This window comes from Pygocentrus nattereri, chromosome 15, assembly GCF_015220715.1.
Source record: "Pygocentrus nattereri isolate fPygNat1 chromosome 15, fPygNat1.pri, whole genome shotgun sequence".
NCBI classification, from domain to species: domain Eukaryota; kingdom Metazoa; phylum Chordata; class Actinopteri; order Characiformes; family Serrasalmidae; genus Pygocentrus; species Pygocentrus nattereri.
In genome coordinates this window covers 9,860,540-9,878,975 of record NC_051225.1, presented here as the reverse complement: position 1 = coordinate 9,878,975, position 18,436 = coordinate 9,860,540, and the positions used below count along the sequence as shown (strand labels likewise).

Below are 18,436 nucleotides of genomic sequence, written 5' to 3'. Positions count from 1 at the left end.
AAGGTGCAGCGCACAGACTGAGTTCAACGTGCACTCATAAATGATGCGTTTCATTGAACAAAGACTGACTGGTTTTCACTGGAAACTATTAAGAGAGGTGGAAGAGCCGTCTAAACCCATCCTTAAGTAAAAGTTACTATTCTGTGAATGATGCAAGGAAAAAAGCAATATATCCCTGTTGTGGGAACAAGACCTTGTATCTCCATTTTTGTCAATTTTCAGTTTTTAATATAATTTGAATATGCATGTTATCCTTTACATTGTGTGTAGATTTCATGATGAATGGACTGAAAGAAACGGCCCAAAATGACTTGGGAAAAAAACATTTGGTTCCATTGACTTAGTAAAGTATGTTTTTTCTTTCTCCTGTAAAGTTGCCATTTTGGAGATAGAAGGTTTTCTTCTGACAACAGTGATTATATATATATATATATATATATTATATAATATATTATATAATACATAATAGCAGCACACATTCATCATGCACTGTCAGAAGAGAAGGTACTGTGCTGGTACATTTTTCAAGGTGCAAACACAGCACATGTACTCTCAAAGGCACAACAATGGTTTTATACACACACACACACATAAGCACTAAGCACATAAGAACTCCTAATAAGCAATTATGAAGGTTTTGGTTAAACTATATATTTTTCACTAGTTATTTTAATGTATGTAATGTAATGTAAGTAATACTCTGTAGCTGTTACTCACATATATACAATGATCAGCCATAACATTAAATCCTTGTTTCACGCTCATTTTCCATTTTATCAGCTCCACTTACTGTATATGTGCAGTTTGTAGTTCTACAATTACAGATTGTAGTCCATCTGTTTCTCTGCATACTTTGTACCCCCTTTTACCCTGTTCTTCAGTGGTCAGGACCCCCCACGACAGAGTAAGTATTACATGGGTGGCGCATCATTCTCAGCACTGACACAGATGTGGTGGTGGTGGTGGTGTGTTGGTGTATTGTTGTGTTGTTGTGCGTGGTCAAGTGGATCAGACCCAGCAGTGCTGCTGGAGGGGTCCTGACCATTGTAAAACAGAGTGAAAGGGACTACTAAACAAATGGACTACTAGAGCTGATAAAATGGACAAAGAGAGTAGAAACAAGGAGGTGGTTTTAATATTAAAGATTTGTATTTATTGCCAAACAAACAATTGTTGAATGTAGATCACATTATATGAGCAGGTTGTTATTAGAAAATGTTTATAGGCATATAGTGTTTTTACCTTATTTTAAGCCTAGTGAGATGGTCCTCCAGCACTGGCTGATTATCTTTCAAGGAACAGTGCGTAACAAGTACAGCTGTGGTCATTTCATTTGACACAATGACTAAAAAAGAGTGAAAATGACCATAAACGCGTTAAATTGTATTGTGTTATTTCATAGTGAGAAGCATTAGATCGTTACTGAGCTGCACTTGCGTGTGCACGTGTACACAGAAGGTTAGATTATAGCGGAAAGTTGACTGACTGACTGACTGAGCGGAGCTGAACTGTAATTGTGAATCACGCAGCTTCGTCCAATCCCCGCTCTCTGTGGGCGGGGCCATGAGCGCGGTTTCACATAAACCAGCTTGTCTGTTCGGAGAACCAAAAACAGACTCTAGACCGAAGATGCTTTAGCAGCTTGACAGTCCGAGTGACACTGAAGGCTCCTCGCTTTGCTATGCAGTCAGTGGACACCCCGGTGCTGGCCAAGGCGCCCGCTGTGGCGCTGTTCGCGGACAGGATGGGGGACAGCGTGAACCAGAGCGGCTGGCCGACGGCGAACAGAAGTTTGGCGGAGCAGCACAAGTTCAGCAGCCTGGAGGACATCGACGTGTCGGCGGACGGCAGCCCCGCGCTGAGGATCATCATCTCCACCGTGTACTCGGCCGTGTGCGCCGTGGGGCTCGTGGGCAACCTGCTGGTGTTCCTGCTGATGAAGATCAAGCAGGGGCGCAAGACGAACGCGGTGAACTTCTTCGTGGTCAACCTGGCCGTGACGGACTTCCAGTTCGTGCTCACGCTGCCCTTCTGGGCCGTGGACACGGCGCTGGACTTCAGCTGGCCCTTCGGAGACGCCATGTGCAAGATCATCCTCTCGGTCACCGTGATGAACATGTACGCCAGCGTCTTCTTCCTCACGGCCATGAGCATCGCGCGCTACTGGGCCGTGGCCTCCGGGCTGAAGCGGCGTGGCGCGCGACGCAGTGCGCTCTCCGTGAAGTGGGTGTGCGCCGTGCTGTGGATTTTGGCCACCGTGGCCACGGCGCCCACCTCCGTCTTCTCCACTGTGACGGTGGTGGCGGGAGAAAAGCTCTGCCTCCTCAGGTTCCCGGAGGGCCACCGCTGGCTGGCGTTGTACCACCTCCAGAAGATCCTGGTCGCCTTCATCCTGCCCATGACCATCCTCTCCATCTGCTACCTGTTGCTGCTGAGGTTCATCCGCCGCAGGGGCATGAAGAGCAGCCGTCCGAGGAGGCGATCCACCGTGACCAAGTCGGTGACGGTGGTGGTTCTGTCCTTCTTCATCTGCTGGATGCCCAACCACGCCATCACGCTGTGGGGCGTCCTGGTGAAGTTTAATGCGGTCTACTGGGACAAAACGTATTACCTGGTCCACACCTACGTGTTCCCGCTGACTGTGTGTCTGGCTCATGCGAACAGCTGCCTGAACCCCGTGCTGTACTGCTTAATGCGCAGAGAGGTCAGGAAGATGCTGAAGAAACTCTTCTGGCGATTCTCCTCACCTGCCATGTCCGGCGGAGGCGCAGCCATCAACCCGCAGCGGGACAATGCGCGCGCTCGAATCCCTTTAAACACTATCGACACCGAAATCTGTCACATATCCAGGCCGCCTGCACAGCTGCTGCCATCGATCCTCACTCCCCATTCCTGTCCCCACCACGGCGTGCTCTCGGACTAACGACTCTGCTGAAGCAACGTTGATGTGACACAGCGGAATGGTCACTGTGAGTGGCCTGTCGTGGAAACAAGACCTAAAAATGATTCATTGATTGATTGATTTGTTTGTTTATTATACACAGAAATATTCTTCGTCTGATCTGGTCGCCTAAATGTGGGCTAAACACGGAGAGGAAACATCTTTACACATTCATTAATTCATTTATTTATGTATTTGTTTGTTTGTTTGTTTATTTTAAATTAAATGATTCTTCATCTGATCTGGTCGCCTAAATGAACGTCACACATGCACCGTTGTGAGAGGAAACATATATTTATTTGTTTGTTTATTTGTTATAAATAAAGGGATTCGTCGTCTGATCTGTTTGCCTAAATGGTGGTTATACACGTCCAGTTAGTTATGAGGAGTATATTTTTACATGTTTATTTATTTATTTATTTATTTATTTATTCATTCATTCATTCATAAAATCTTCGCCTGATCTGTTTGCCTAAGTGTTGGTTAAACATCTCCAGTTGTGAGGAATAAAATCTATTTTGAATTATTTATTTATTTGCTTGTTTGCTTGTTTTAAATAAAGGGGCTCCTCCTCCGATCTGTTGCCTAAGTGTTTATTATAAATGACCTGTTATCTTTGAAATATCCATTTATTTCTTATAAATAAAGAGGTTCTTCACCTGATCTGTTGGCCTGGATGTTGATTATAAAAGACTTGTTGTGGGATTATTTATTTGTTTGTTTATTCATTCATTTAGTCCTCTTTTTTTTCTTTTAATTCCTGTCGCCTTCCACACAACCAGTTTTGAAGGGTAGCTTTTTTATCACTGTCTAAACTATTGTTTTTGAATATGGTATAGTTTTGTGTCTCCTTTCCCTGTAAATACACAAATATAATATTGAGTACTGAACAAAGTACTGAACAGAGTACTGAACAGAATACTAAACAAATACTGAACAGAGCACTGAACAGAATCCTGAACTGAATGTTGAACAGAGCATTTAGAAGAGTACTGAACAGAATAGTAAACAGAGTGCTGAACGGAATACTAAACAGTGCTGACCAGAACACTAAACATAATACTGAAGAGAGTACTACACAAACTGCTGAACAGAATAGTAAACAAATACTGAGTAGAGTGCTAAACAGAATACTGAACCAAATATTGGACAGAGCGCTTAAGAGTACTGGACATAATACTGAACAGAGTGCCGAACAGAATACTGAAACAAATATATTACAGAGTGCTTAAAAGAGTACTGAACAGAATACTGAAGTGAATATTCAACAGAGTACTTAAAAGTGTACAGAACAGAGTGGTGAAACATACTGAACACAATACAGATCAGAATACTGAACTAGCACTGCACAGAGTACTGCACAGAATATTGAACAAATACTGAACAGAGTACTGAACAGAGTACTGAACAGAATATTGAACAGAGTACTGAGCAGATTACTGATCAGAGTGCTGAAAAGAATGCTGAACAGAATACTGAACAGAGTACTGAACAGAAAACTTTACAGGGTATTGAATATAATACTAAACAGAGTACTGAACATAGTGCTGAACAGTACTGAACATCAAACTGAACAGAGTACTGAAAGAATTCATTTTAATTGGTCCATTCATCATAAAATTTTGACTCAATGTAAAGAACAGCTTCAAATGCCTTCAAAATATGACAAATGACAAAAATGGAGATACAAGGTTTCGTCGCCACAGTGATTTCATGTACTGCATGTGAAGCCAAGCCATGCTAAGGTTGTGAGTCTAAGCCTCATGAATCAAGAGTGAAGAATGTGATGCCATGAACATTTCAAGATTCAAGATAAGAACTACCACTCACTGTCTGATTGGGCCACTGGAGGTTGCAGCAGGGTATCAAGCCTGATTTGCAGGATGTGATGTGCATCACAACTGGACTGTAATGTAAATTACATTGTGAACATCTTTTACAGAGAAATTTCAGAGCTCATATAAGCTCAGTCATAGAGAGCCTCCTTGCCTCCTTTCTTCGATGAAGATAAACTGTAAAGACCGTTGTGGTATAGACCTGTAATGATAATTTCACAATCTGTTAGCCATCCTCCTAAGAAGGATCTTCAGCATTGCTCTGAGCTCACAGTCCTGATTCTTGTCAGGGTGCACAAGTACTGCAATCAAGGTCTTCTGTATCATCTGAATGTAGAGGCAGGCGTGCTGGAACTAAACGGTCCAGGGCACAGTTTCCTAAAAGAATCTTAAGGTTAAGATCATCTTAACGTGTAGAGAGAGTGTTCAGGGTGCAGCTCGCTCTACCACCTAAGAATCGTTTTTGTGCTTTTAGGAAGCCCAGCTCAAGATAGCAGACTTATCTCCCTGGATGTATGTTCTGCATCCCTGCAGTGATTTTGTGCAAGCAGTCTGCATACCATGCCTTTCAGCAGAATGCATATCCGTGCTCACTACCAAATGCTACTTACTCTGTTACAAATGAGGCTCAAATTCACAACCTCGGCCCAGCTTTACTCGCACTGCTTTATGAGTACCAGGTGCTGACTGATTGATCAACTAGAGCATGTGACAATGCTTCATCAAGCCTAACTACCTGGATGTGACACATGGTTTCTGGCTCTAAGCTTGACAGGGCAACTTAAGGGGAACATGTCCACTTCCTATTTCTCCCATTACATCAAAAAGTGATTTCAAAATGCTAGAAGGCACTTGTGAGTGAATGGGTTCCTTAGTTAATGGGTTGAATTAAGCTAAACTAATAAAAATGACAAAATGAACATTTTTATGTGCACACTTTAAAAATGGAGGGCAGATGTGTGTGTCCTACTAAAAAAAAAAAATACAATAACCATTATATTGTCTTAGTTAAACATCCTTTCAATGTTTCGTGGTCATTTTCTTCATAATAAGCCTAACAAATCACAAATAGTACGCTGATATATTTGCATCTGGCTATCTAAATTTCACATTCCATCTTAAACGGTGCAGCAGTTACATTCTGTGGCCTCCGTTTGGAACGGGGAAATTCGAACAAGAAGCTGGCAAAGCTGACATCAGCTTCATATGACCAAAGAATTAGGGGTGGGTGATCATAAATAATTGTTGCATCCTCCCTCTTTGAAGTTATAAATTTGATTATATGTAACTAAAGCCCATTATTGAGGTTGCTGAACTTTACCCTCCTCTGCTGTCACTGCAGACTGGCAAGGTCACCTACAGAGCAGCACTAGTAGTCTGTTAATAAAGTAATGTTCTTTTATTTGACAATTGTCCCATTTCATAGAGGAAGATTTCAACCACTGCCCCTTGTTGATCAGTTCCATGGGGTGACACTCAAAAACAAGGTCTAGGAGCAAAACTAAGAAATGGGATTGGGCCCATGTCTCTAGCTTGTGGTGAGTAGTAAGGTGTTTAAGGTACTTACTAATGCTCTCATAGGCTGATGAGGAAGGATTAAACCTGGTGGATTAAGATAATCATGTTCTCCCAAACTTGTCAGAGACAGGTTCTTCGCAGGTCAGACATGGAATTTTTGCTCTATCTTAAGGCAACCATAGTTGTGACTACACGCAAATGCAAAGTTAATCAATTTAATGCTTGTGACAGAATTAAGCTGCTCTAGGTGAGGCTCAAACTCACAATCTCAGCATGGCTTAACTTCCACTTCTATATAAGTACAGGTCGTGCACAGTACTTAACTGCAGCACAAGTGAAGCCATGAAAAGGTTATGAGTTTGAGTCTGACCTGGGGCAAAAGTGGGTGTTCTGCCTGTATAGTTCAAGAAACTGATAAGTGCCTAACCCCATCTCTGAAGATCTTAGTCCCAACACACCTGCCGCAAACAATTACATAATACTCAAGAGACTATCAGTATTGAGTGGGTTAGATTTTTACAAGCTGAATTCTAATCTCCAGCAGCAGAGTTAGGCCACCGTAGCAGCGCTTGTAACAGCTCCAGTGGTGGAATCAGTCAGCATGCGGTACTTATTAAGCAGTACAAATAAAGCCATGCTGAGGTTGTGAGTTTGAACCTCACCTGGAACAGAGATTTTAGAAGATGCCTAGTGTGCCCAGTCCTGATCCTGGAGATCTACCACCCTGCAGAGTTTACCACCAGCTCTAATCTGTTCCAAGTAATGAAGGGCTTCAGAAGCAACCCAAGCTTGAAATCACTAAACCACTCCAATGCCTCATGAAGGTAGATTTCCTAGCAGAGGTAACACATTTGTCAATGTTGTCTGCCCAGCAACAAGCCTATGGTCAGTGTTGTTGATGTTTCAAGACTTTGCACTGAGCTTACAATCTTGATTTTTCTCTAGTCTTCCATATAATTTGAGTGTAGAGACAGGTATGCTGGACACAAACTGTGCAGGATGGTAAATCTCCCTGGAGAAAAACTGGGCACACCCCTCATTAAAGCGATCTTATGCAATCTGTCTACAAGTTATTTTATTTCAAAGGAATAGCCTACGCTGTGTTCATGGCCCTGGTAAGGTGTTAACAATTGACCTTCACCCATGGCATGTTCACTCTCAAATTTCAAGATGTGAGCTGAATTCCTAATGACTAGTGGACACTACATGACATTCAAAAGCACAGAATTTGCAACCTGTAGTTTTTTGATGTAGCAGAATATGCACTTCACAGGATTTCAAACATGCTTGAAAAGACTGGATGCAGTTTGTTCCCTTATAATTCTATACTCCCACCCACATTTAATTCTCTTGTCTCTAGTAATGTATTCTTGTTATGGGACTACATACTGGGTACACTCTAGGGGTCTAAATATGCGGTCATGCTATGCATCTTCTGAAATGGCTGCTGCACATAGGGCTTGAACTCAGAACCTCAAGTAGCAAGCAGGAATATTAGTGATAAAATCTTATCTCCAGTCATGCAAACGAACTTTTGCTCTTAGACATTAAAAGACCTGAGAAGTTTAGTTTCAGTATAAATTTACCAGAGTTGACCCTCTTATTGGGCAGCACGGTGGTGTGGTGGGTAGCGCTGTCGCCTCACAACAAGAAGGGCGTAGGTTCGATTCCTCGGCCGGGTGATCAGGGTCCTCTCTGTGTGGAGTTTGCACGTTCTCCCCGTGTCTGCGTGGGTTTCCTCCGGGTTCTCCAGTTTCCTCCCGCAGTCCAAAGACATGCAGTCAGGCCAATTAGACATGCTACTTTGCCCCTAGGTGTGAGTGACTGTCTGTGATTTGCCCTGTGATGGACTTGCTACCTGTCCAGGGTGTATCCTGCCTTCTGCCCAAAGACTGCTGGGATAGGCTCCAGCAACCCTGATGGAGAAGCGGCTTAGAAAATGGATGGATGGACCCTCTTATCAAAGCTCTTTAGAATCATGTTAATTGGATACCTCTCACCAAGATGATACTCAGCAAAGTTTGCAGACTAAGGTGTCTTTTACAACTTGGCTCCAGGTCAGACTTGTGCTCACAACCTCAGTGTAGCTGTTTTAGAAGTACCAGATGCTGAACGATTGCACCACATGACAAAACACCCTTAAGCCTAATTTCATGGATTTGAAGTGGAATTTGTCAAAAAAGGAGTACCTATTCGAAAATGTCACATTATACCTACCTTGATGACTGATTATAAACACAGCTTAACGATTTTTACCGACTGCCCCACAGGAGCATAAAGAATTTCAGAATCAGCATCAGAAGCAGTCCTAATGTACATATCAGCATAACTTTGTTGAAGAGCCAAACGTTTGTAAGACATACTAAAGAAGTAAACTTACAAAGACATATGCTAAAAAGGTGCCAACTAGCCACCGAATAGTCCATCTATACATGAACATATTCTTTACATTTATGTATAAGAGATAGTTGACAAGATGCCAACACTGGCCATGCTAATGTGGGTTTTTTTTGCTTTATCATGCACAAATTTTACTAGTCAACATGAAATGTTTACATGTTAATGCAGGTATTAACATGCATAGTGACCATGAATGCTAAGCGTCCTCCAAAAGCTTCACTCTAGGTGAGTCTCGAACTCACAACCTCCATCATATCCCCCATTTTGTGGATGTGTTGCAGAGATGTGACTTACTCTCAAAAATGTCAAAATATACACTATATGGCAAAAATATGTGAAGACCTGACCATTGCATACATATGAGTTTGTTGGACATGCCATTCCAAACCTATGGGTATTAATAAGAGCTTTTACTCTTCTACAAGAGCTTTCCACAAGATTTTGGAGTGTGTCTGTGGGAATTTGTTCCCAGTCAGACAAAAGAGTATTGGTGAGGTCAAGCACTGGTGTTGGAAAAGAAGGCCTTGCTCACAATCGATATCAGTCTCAGAGGGAGGTGTGCTGGAACTAAACTTTGCAGTAATGTAGACCTTCGACAGTTGAGTTGGGCACTCTTCAGTAGGGTGCTTTTGAGCTGTACATGGAGATCATCCACTTTTTCTGAAAATTTCTGCTCCAGGCGAGGCACAAACTCACATTCTCAGCATGGCTTGCTGTGCATTACTTGCTGTGCATTACAAGTACCACACACCGACCGATTGCGCCACTTCACGAAACCAGATTCCCAGAACAAGATGATGATGCCTACCAACACACATCTTGTTTGGTGGATTGTGTTAATAAGTGCACTGTCGCCTCTACTTTAAGCTTGGCCTTAATTAGGTGTTTGATTGGTTTACAAATATCTATTCTCCACCCATGTTTTACCCACATTCCCTTAAAAATGTGTATTCTTGTGACAGGTATCATTACAATTTCTGTAGGTGGGACTGCCTGACCACAACTCCCATATGTCGATAGTTAAATCAGACAATAACGGGAGGCTACAATATTTCTATATATAGCTATAGCATACAGCCATAGCTATATATAACTAAAGAAATAGCTGATTTCTTGGATAAACTTTTCCAGATTGTGTAATCGGAACAAAGAATTTTCCCACTGGCAGTGCATAGTAAGATCTTAAGATCCCTGCGCCAAGTGAGGCTTGAACTCACAATCCCGACATAGCTTCTCTTGTACTGCTGTATAAGCTGGAGCTTGTTACTAACTATCAGTCTGATCCAGAAACACACAATTATCTCAGTGCTCTGCTCTGCTTCATAGATGCTTTTAATTCATAATATTTGATTATGTCACTAATAAGACCGAGTCGCCATCTTGGTAGGTGAGCTGTAACTACAACTGTGTTTTGACAGAGCTCATCGCCTCACCCTAACTGCAGATACAACCATGCAGGTGGATGATAACCAAGCAAAATAGACCAGAATAACCACAAAACAGATAAAGGTATGTAAATGCTTTAGATGCAGAGATCCGTCTAACATGCATTTCTTCACAGTTCAGAAAGTTCTATGATTGCAGAATCCAATAAAAGTGCCTAGTAAAGTTCTTTAAAAATAAACTTATACATATATCAAGCTCAAGTCAGCTTCTCATTTGAGCTTTCCATTCCACCTTAAAGGTGCCCTAAACACAGGATGAAAAGATTGAAAGTTGGCGATTATGAAGCCAGAATCAGCTTAGGTCAATAAATGCATCATTTAATAATAATATAAATGTACCTATTTAATAATCAATAAATGTATTCATTTACCTCAGAAAATTTATCATTAATCAATAAATACCTTATACGTTTGCTTGGAGATGTTTACCCATCAGGTAATTTTCAGCACAGCGAAGCCATAATCAGCTGCAGAACACGTCTCATTGGCTGATCTAATGCCTGATCTAATACATCCTTCTACTTTCTAAAATTAAAAGAAAGTCCCGGACAAGTGGTAAGATACTATTTCAACTTTAATTGTTTTTAGATTATCTTCCATTTATTTAAGGCTCATTTACGGGCGCCCTCTGGTGTTTTGCAGTCAGAGAAACAGGCTCTTCTTCTCCTTTCGGCTGCTCCCTTTAGGGGTCGTCACAGTGGATCATCTGCCTCCATCTTGCCCTATCCATTGCCTCCTCTACTTTCACACCAACCATCTCCATGTCCACCTTCACTACATCCATAAACCTTCTCTGAGGTCTACCTCTTCTCCATCTACCGGGCAGCTCCATTTCCAACATTCTTTGCCCAATATATCCACTATTCCTCCTCAACACATGTCCAAACCATCTTAACCTGGCCTCTCTGGCTTTATCTCCAAACGGCTCCACCTTCACTGTCCCTCTGATCTGCTCATTTCTAATCTTGTCCATCCTTGTCACTCCCAACGAAAATCTCAGCATCTTCATCTCCGCCACCTCCAGCTCAGCCTCCTGTCTTTTAGACAGAGCCACAGTCTCCAAACCATACATCATAGCAGGACGCACTACTGTCTTGTAAACCTTCCCTTTCACTCTTGCTGCTATCCTTCTGTCAGAGAAACAGGCTCTGTTACAGCTTTTTTATTTAATTACAAACCACCTCTTGGAGACTATCCACTTTTTCTTAAGAGCTCTACTCAGGTGAGGCTCGAACTCACAACCTCAGCATGGCTTGACGAGCACTGCTTTATAAGTACCACATGCTGACCGATTGCACCACCGGAGCACATACAAAGGTTTCATGAAACCTCATTTCCAGAACAAGATGATGCCTTGACTAATGGCACACAATCCCCTCTGCTTTAAGATCGGCCTTAATTAGGTGCTTGATTGGTTTAGAAATATCTATTCCCCACCCATGGTTCACCCACATTCCCTTAAAATGTGAATTCTTGTGACAAACAGAGTGCATGCTTCAGGTGTCATTACAATTTTTGCTCTATGTGGGGCTACAACTCACAATCTTACATCAAAGTGCCATGCACTACCTGGCTGACAAGATCTCAGTAAAGTACTATTAGTAATAGGCTCTTTTACTGCCTTGCTGCGGCTCCACAGCAGAACTAGATTTGTAGGTAAAATAATACAAACCTTCTTTGCAGTAAATGAAGCTTTTCTGATTGTTATAACACAGTTCTAACACAATTTTTTACAATAAATGGCAACACAGATAACAGTCTCACCTAGCTTGGAGCTAATGAAAAGGAAAAGAGAAAGATTCACTGTTTAATCTAATGACTGATCCAATACCTCCTTCCAATTTCTAAAATTAAAAGAAAGTCTTGGACAAGTGGTTAGAGACTATTGTAACTTTTAATTTTAGTAATTTATCCCCATTAATTCAGGACTTGCTTGCGGACTTCCTCTGGTTTTTCGCAGTCATGATTTTTATACAACAGTGGAAATAGGAAGTGCCCAGGCTCCTGTTAAACTGGCTCTGTTATGGCTTTCTTATCTCATTATAAACTACCACAGCTGAATGAGTGATATATAAGCACTAACTGAGAGGTGAAATCTGAAGCCCTAATTAAAGCAGCGTTCAAAGTTAATGCCTACCCAGCCCTGCTTCTGATTAGAGTTCAGGATAGAACAACTCCAGCAATCTCAACGATGATAACCAAAGTCTTGAGGATCCACCAGATTACATGGGCACTCTTCAGCAGGGTGGTCTTGAGCTGTCCATGCAGAACACCCACCAGAGATTAAAATGTCTGCTCTAGGTGAGACTCAAACTCATAACCTCAGCATGGCTTAACACGCACTGCTTTATAAATACCGCACACTAACCAACCACTGACCACACTTTTTTGGTTTCTGTACACAAAGTATTTAGCTAGCTTAAGAACTTCACATAATGTTTATCTCAATTTCAAATGAGGCCCTAAGCCCGGCAGGCCTCCTTAACTTCAGAATGTCATTCTGTAGTCAGTGCCATACTCTTCTGCCCATATTAGAGACTGTGGGTCTGAGCTCCATTTCTCTAAGGCCAGAATACATGGCATTTTCAAAAAATCGACTCTATCTCACCCAGTGGTGGACAGTAATTAAGTAAATGTAATTCGTTAATGTACTGTCCGCAGCACCAACCCCCCCCACCCCACCCCCCCCCCCACCCCACCCACCCCCCACCCCCCACACACCCACCCCACCCCCCCCCCCCCCCCCACCCCCCACACACCCGTTGCAAGTCATGGACTCTGAATGTGTGGAACTGTGTGCTAATGCTGAGGTGTTTTTTTTCTCTGTTCCCAGACTGAGTTTCCTAAGGTTTTTTTTTTGTCTCCTCCCTCACCCAATGTATTCCGTTTCTCTGTAGTTTTTCCATGATTCCTGTCTTCCCCCTTGTCATATTGAATGTGCTCGGATGGGTTGATCAAAATTTCGCTGGTTACTTTGGTGACTATCTGACAATGAAGGCTTCATTCATTAAGTAGTTTTTCGTGTATCTGTACTTCACTGAAGATTTTCCATTTTGCGACTTTTTACTTTCACTCCACTACATTTCAAAGTCATATATCTCACTTTTTACTACATTACATTTTGTGAAATGTGTCGTTCCTTTTGGTTTGTGTGTGTAGAAAAATGTCAAAACAAAAGAAGCGCAAAGCAAGAACACCAATCAGGGCACAGCGGTCAGTTTGTTTTGAGTTTGTTTTGACCTGTTGTTCATACTGAGCCAGTGCAGCACACGGTTCAACATCATTGCAGCGGCGCAAAATTTTGGGAAAGTCTGTTCAACATAAATGAGGGACTAACCTAACTTTGGGTAAATAGAGCACAATATAGAAATATGTCCACATATGCAGACATGACTGACGCATCTTTTTTAGGGCACTGACCGATTGCGCAACTGGAGCTGATATTAGGATTTTTCTCTTCTGTAAACAAGGTGTTTAGAACATCTACAGGGTGAGATCCCAAACCATACACTTCTGTACTTTATCTACTACACTAATGAGTGCACTTCTCATGGTATATGTGTTGTTTTTCGTATACTACTTAGTGTGTTAGTGCGCGGTTTGGGACGCGAAAATAATGGAGCGGGAAATCTAGACTTCAGCTTTCACTGTTATCATTACAGGAACAAATCAAGTCACACTCGAGTACACTGCTTAAACCGCTTTATAAACAATATTTAAAAAGTTTTTAAAAATGTGTTTTACTGTCTTTACTGGATCGGTTATGACTAGAGAGGAGAATCTCTCTAGAATGTCTTCTGGGTTTCTGAAGCGCTAGAGGGCGCTCCCGCTCGAGTCCAAGTTTAATGAGATGGATCATTTTAGTAAAATCATAGTTTACAAATACTTAAAGATGGATCATTTAAAAGAATATATTGATTTCCTGAGTGACAAAACAGCATAAAACATTTTACCATTGCTTTTATATTGTAAATGATTTTAAACTCGAGGTATAGGAGCTTTAAAACGGCGCCGCAGACGTCAGTGAGCACCATCAGCCAATTAGCTGCTCCCCTCGCCAAACAATCAGTACTCAATAGCAGCAATGCCAGCGTCCTGCTGCCCAAAACCCCTTTTCTGTAGAAGAAGGACACATACAAGTACCATTTTTTAAGTGAAATACATGTTCCTACTTTCCAAAATTGAAAGAAAGATCGTGTCAGATCGTGAGGAACCAGAAGCAGCTCGAGTAGCTACAGAAGCTAGCACTATCGAGGCTAACAACGCGGGAGCTGCTAGTCCACCAGTTAACGGCGCGGGAATGGCTACAGGAATGGTAGGAAACCTAACTGCTTTCGACAGTCAAACTCAGAGTTGGGAGGAATATTCCGAGGTGTTGGGACAAATTTTGAGGCAAATGGGATCGCTGACGCAGGGAGAAAGCGGGCGACACTATTAAGCTCAGTGGGTAGCAAGACGTACAGCTTGATGAGGAACTTGCTAAGCCCGGAAAATCCAGGTGATAAAACATTCGAGGAGTTGACCGCATTACTCCACTCACATTTCAACCCGAAGCCCAGTGAAATAGTCCAGAGATTCAAATTTAATTCGAGGACAAGAGCGGCTGATGAGAATGTGTTGGAGTATGTGGCTGTGTTAAGGGAGCTGGCGAAACATTGCAACTTGGTGACAAGCTGAAGGAAATGCTATGGGACAGGCTCGTGTGTGGAATTGGGGATGATCGTATGCAAAGGAGATTGTTAGTGGAGTCGGGGCTGACGTTTGACAAAGGCTTGGAGTTATTACAATCCCTTGAAGCAGCCAACAGAGATGTACGTGACTTGCAATCCAAAGCATCGGAAAATGTAAACAATAACACAGCGTCACAAGCAGTGTACAAGATGAGCGTAAAACCTAAGTGGCAAGACAAGGGTGGGCCAGTAGCATGTTATAGGTGTGGGGGTGAACACTTTGCATGGGACTGTCGTTATCTGAACGCAAAGTGCTATGGGTGTGGAAAGAAGGGGCATCTAAAGAAGATGTGCAAGTCGGTACCTCCCAGCGACCAGTGGCGACAGGTTAAGGGGGGGAAGGAAACCAGAAAGGGCAACGGCAAAGCAAGAAAAAAGGCAGTATGCACATTACGTGGAAGAGTCCCCTGATCCACAATCCAGTGAGGATGAGGTGTTTTCTATACACAACATCAAAAGCTCAAAAATGACAAAAGTTGACACCATCACCACACAGTTAGATTTCAATGGACACTGTGTTGAATTCGAAGTGGATACAGGCTGTAGTGTTATCATCCTGACGAAGGCCGAACATGGCAAATTGTGGGCTGCTGGAAAGGCACAGGAACTGCAAAACTGCTCAACTACCCTGAATTAACTTTAACTCTGCAATTAACTTTGCAGAATGTGCTTAAGCAGAACGAAGAGGTGTTCAAGGAGGAGCTTGGGACCTCTACCGGCCCACCAGCCAAAATCTACATCAACGAGGATGTGGCGCCAAAGTTCTACAAGCCCAGGCCCGTCCCCTACGCCATGCGAAAGAAGTTGAATTGGAGCTGGAGAGGCTCACAGAGCAAGGAATCATAGAGCCAGCCAAGTTTTCAGAGTGGGCTGCACCAATCGTGCCGGTGCTAAAGCCTGACAATTCAGTGTGCATTTGTGGTGACTACAAGCTCACAGTAAACTTAGTCTCCAAGCTTGAGCAGTAAAAAAAAGTTGGAGGACTTATTCGAGAAGCTGACTGGAGGGGAGAAGTTCACAAAGCTAGACCTCAGTCACGCTGACCAACAAGTCACGCTCGACGAGGCCTCAAAGCCGTATGTCACAATTAACACACACAAAGGGCTCTTTCAGGTGAATCGCTTACCTTTCGGTGTGTCCTCCAGTCCAGCCATCTTTCAGCAGATGATGGAAGGGGTGGTGGCAGGCATCCCGAATGTGGCAGTGTACCTTGATGACATCCTTTTGACGGGGCGGAGTGACCATGAGCACTTGGAGACACTGAATGCTGTCCTACAGCGACTAAGAGAGGCAGGCCTTTGACTCAAGCGCAACAAGTATGCTTTCCTGGAGAGGGAAGCAGAGTTCCTGGGGCACACCGTGGACTCCTCGGGGCTCCACCCTCTGCCGAACAAGGTAAAGGCCATACAGCAAGCACCCGCACCAAACAACATCACAGAGGTGAGAGCTTACTTAGGCCTACTCAACTACTACAACAGGTTCTTGCCAAACCTGTCAACACTGTTAGCTCCCTTGCACAAGCTGCTACGTAAAGAGACCAAGTGGCACTGGCATGAGGAGCAGGAGAGAGTATTTGAGAAGTCTAAGAGACTCATGCAGTCGTCGGAAGTGTTAGTACATTATGACAGCCAGAAGGACTTGGTCCTCTCCTGTGACGCATCGCCTTATGGGGTAGGGGCGGTGTTGTCACATCGCATGCCAGACGGGCAGGAGCAACCGATCGGCTTCATGTCAAGAACACTTACAGCGGCGGAAAAAAGCTACGCACAACTCGACAAAGAAGGGCTGGTGGTGATGTTTGGCATACAGCTGTTTCACAAGTACGTATACGGGAGGAAGTTTGTCATTTGCACTGACCACAAACCCTACTGTCACTCTTCAACGAGATGAAAGCAGTGCCACAGATGGCATCCCCTCGCATCCAACGATGGCACCACAGCAACGCAGACGCTCTCAGCCGACTCCCTCTGCCACAGTCGTCCACCAAGAGAGAGCAGGAGGAGCGTGTACTGATGATGGAAGAGGTGACGCTTGTGTCAGCCAAAGACATGAGCCAGTGGACACGCAAAGACCCTGTGCTGTAATGAGTGTGCCAGTTCATCCAGCAGGGTTGGCCAGCACAACACACAGACCCAGCATTCCAGCATTAAGCCGTGAGGAAGACGGAGTTAAGTGTGCAAGATGGTTGTGTGTTGTGGGGGTCACGGGTGGTGGTACCTCCACAAGGTCATGAAGAACTTCTAGGCCAATTACAACATGGTCACCCTGGCATCACCAGAATGAAGGCCTTAGCCCGCAGCTACTTCTGGTGGCCAAAGTTAGATGCTGACATAGAAGTAGTGAAGAAATGTAGCACTTGCCAAGAACATCGCAACATACCAGCTTCAGCACCACTTCACCCGTGGGAGTGGCCCAGCAAACCATGGCAAAGGTTACACATCGATTATGCAGGACCTTTTATGGGTCACATGTTCTTGATCGTGATGGATGCATACTCTAAATGGATAGACGCTTACCCAGTACACTCAGCAACCTCAGCCAACACAATTGAATGTCTACGGAAGAGTTTCAGCAACGAAGGATTACCTGAGATGATCGTGTCAGACAACGGCTCATGCTTTGTCAGTGCAGAGTTCCAACAGTTCCTCAGTAAAAATGGAATCGAACACATCACCTCAGCTCCATACCAGTCTTCCTCGAACGGCTGTGCGGAAAGGGCAGTCCATGATGAAGAAAGCAGGTGAAGGCACCATCCACACCAAGGTGTCGCGAGTGCTGTTTAGTTACCACATAACACCGCAGTCCACCACAGGGCGGTCACCTGCTGAAATGTTGCAAGGCAGACGATTACGATCCACATTAGATATAGGACATCCAGATCTCAGAGCCAAAGTGGAGTGAAAACAGTACAGTCAAAAGAAACATCATGACAAGCACAGACAAGAGAGAAGTTTTCAAGTAGGTGACGCAGTAATCACACGCAACTTCAGTTATGGGCCTAAATGGATTCCCGGTTTCGTCACCAAAGTCACAGGACCAGTGTCTTACAAGGTCATGTTAGGAGATGGAACTGTTGTGCGCAGGCATGTGGACCAGACTCTGGCAAGGCATGAGGACAGAGTTTTCAAAGAACCTGAAACCTCAGAACCACCCACAGTGCCTGTGTCATTCTCTGACCCTGCTGTTGTCATTGCGAAGCCGGTAGCAGTGGGACAAAGCTGTATTACAGAGGGACCTCTGCAAGACAACTCAACACCACCAGTGTCAAGCATTTCATCCCCAGTTGCAGTGAACGAAACACCACCCCAACAATCAGCTGCACCTGTTTGACGGTCCCAAAGGACTGTGTCTAAACCTGCTTACCTGAAGGATTATGTGGAATAATAATAATAACACATACACACACCACACACACAAAAGGGTCGCTGCCCTACTTTAAAAAAAAAAATTGTAATGACAATTGTAATGGTTGTAACTTTATGTTGTAATGGTTAGGGTAATTTTTCTTAACTGGTGTTATACTATAGTTGGTATAATATACTTAGTGGCACTACAAACAAGTAAATG

General features: G+C 43.5%; 1 protein-coding gene and 1 pseudogene across 1 annotated transcript; both read left to right on the top strand.

Annotated features, from left to right (window-relative positions):
- The first annotated feature begins 1,381 nt into the window (after positions 1-1,381).
- On the top strand, positions 1,382-3,604 carry rxfp3.3a2 (relaxin family peptide receptor 3.3a2). The gene has a single exon (XM_017709768.2). It carries the CDS (start codon positions 1,682-1,684, stop codon positions 2,921-2,923), a length of 1,242 nt encoding a protein of 413 aa, XP_017565257.1. The 5' UTR covers positions 1,382-1,681; the 3' UTR covers positions 2,924-3,604.
- Positions 3,605-14,301: 10,697 nt separating this feature from the next.
- LOC108434547 lies at positions 14,302-18,199 on the top strand (annotated as a pseudogene).
- Positions 18,200-18,436: the final 237 nt, after the last annotated feature.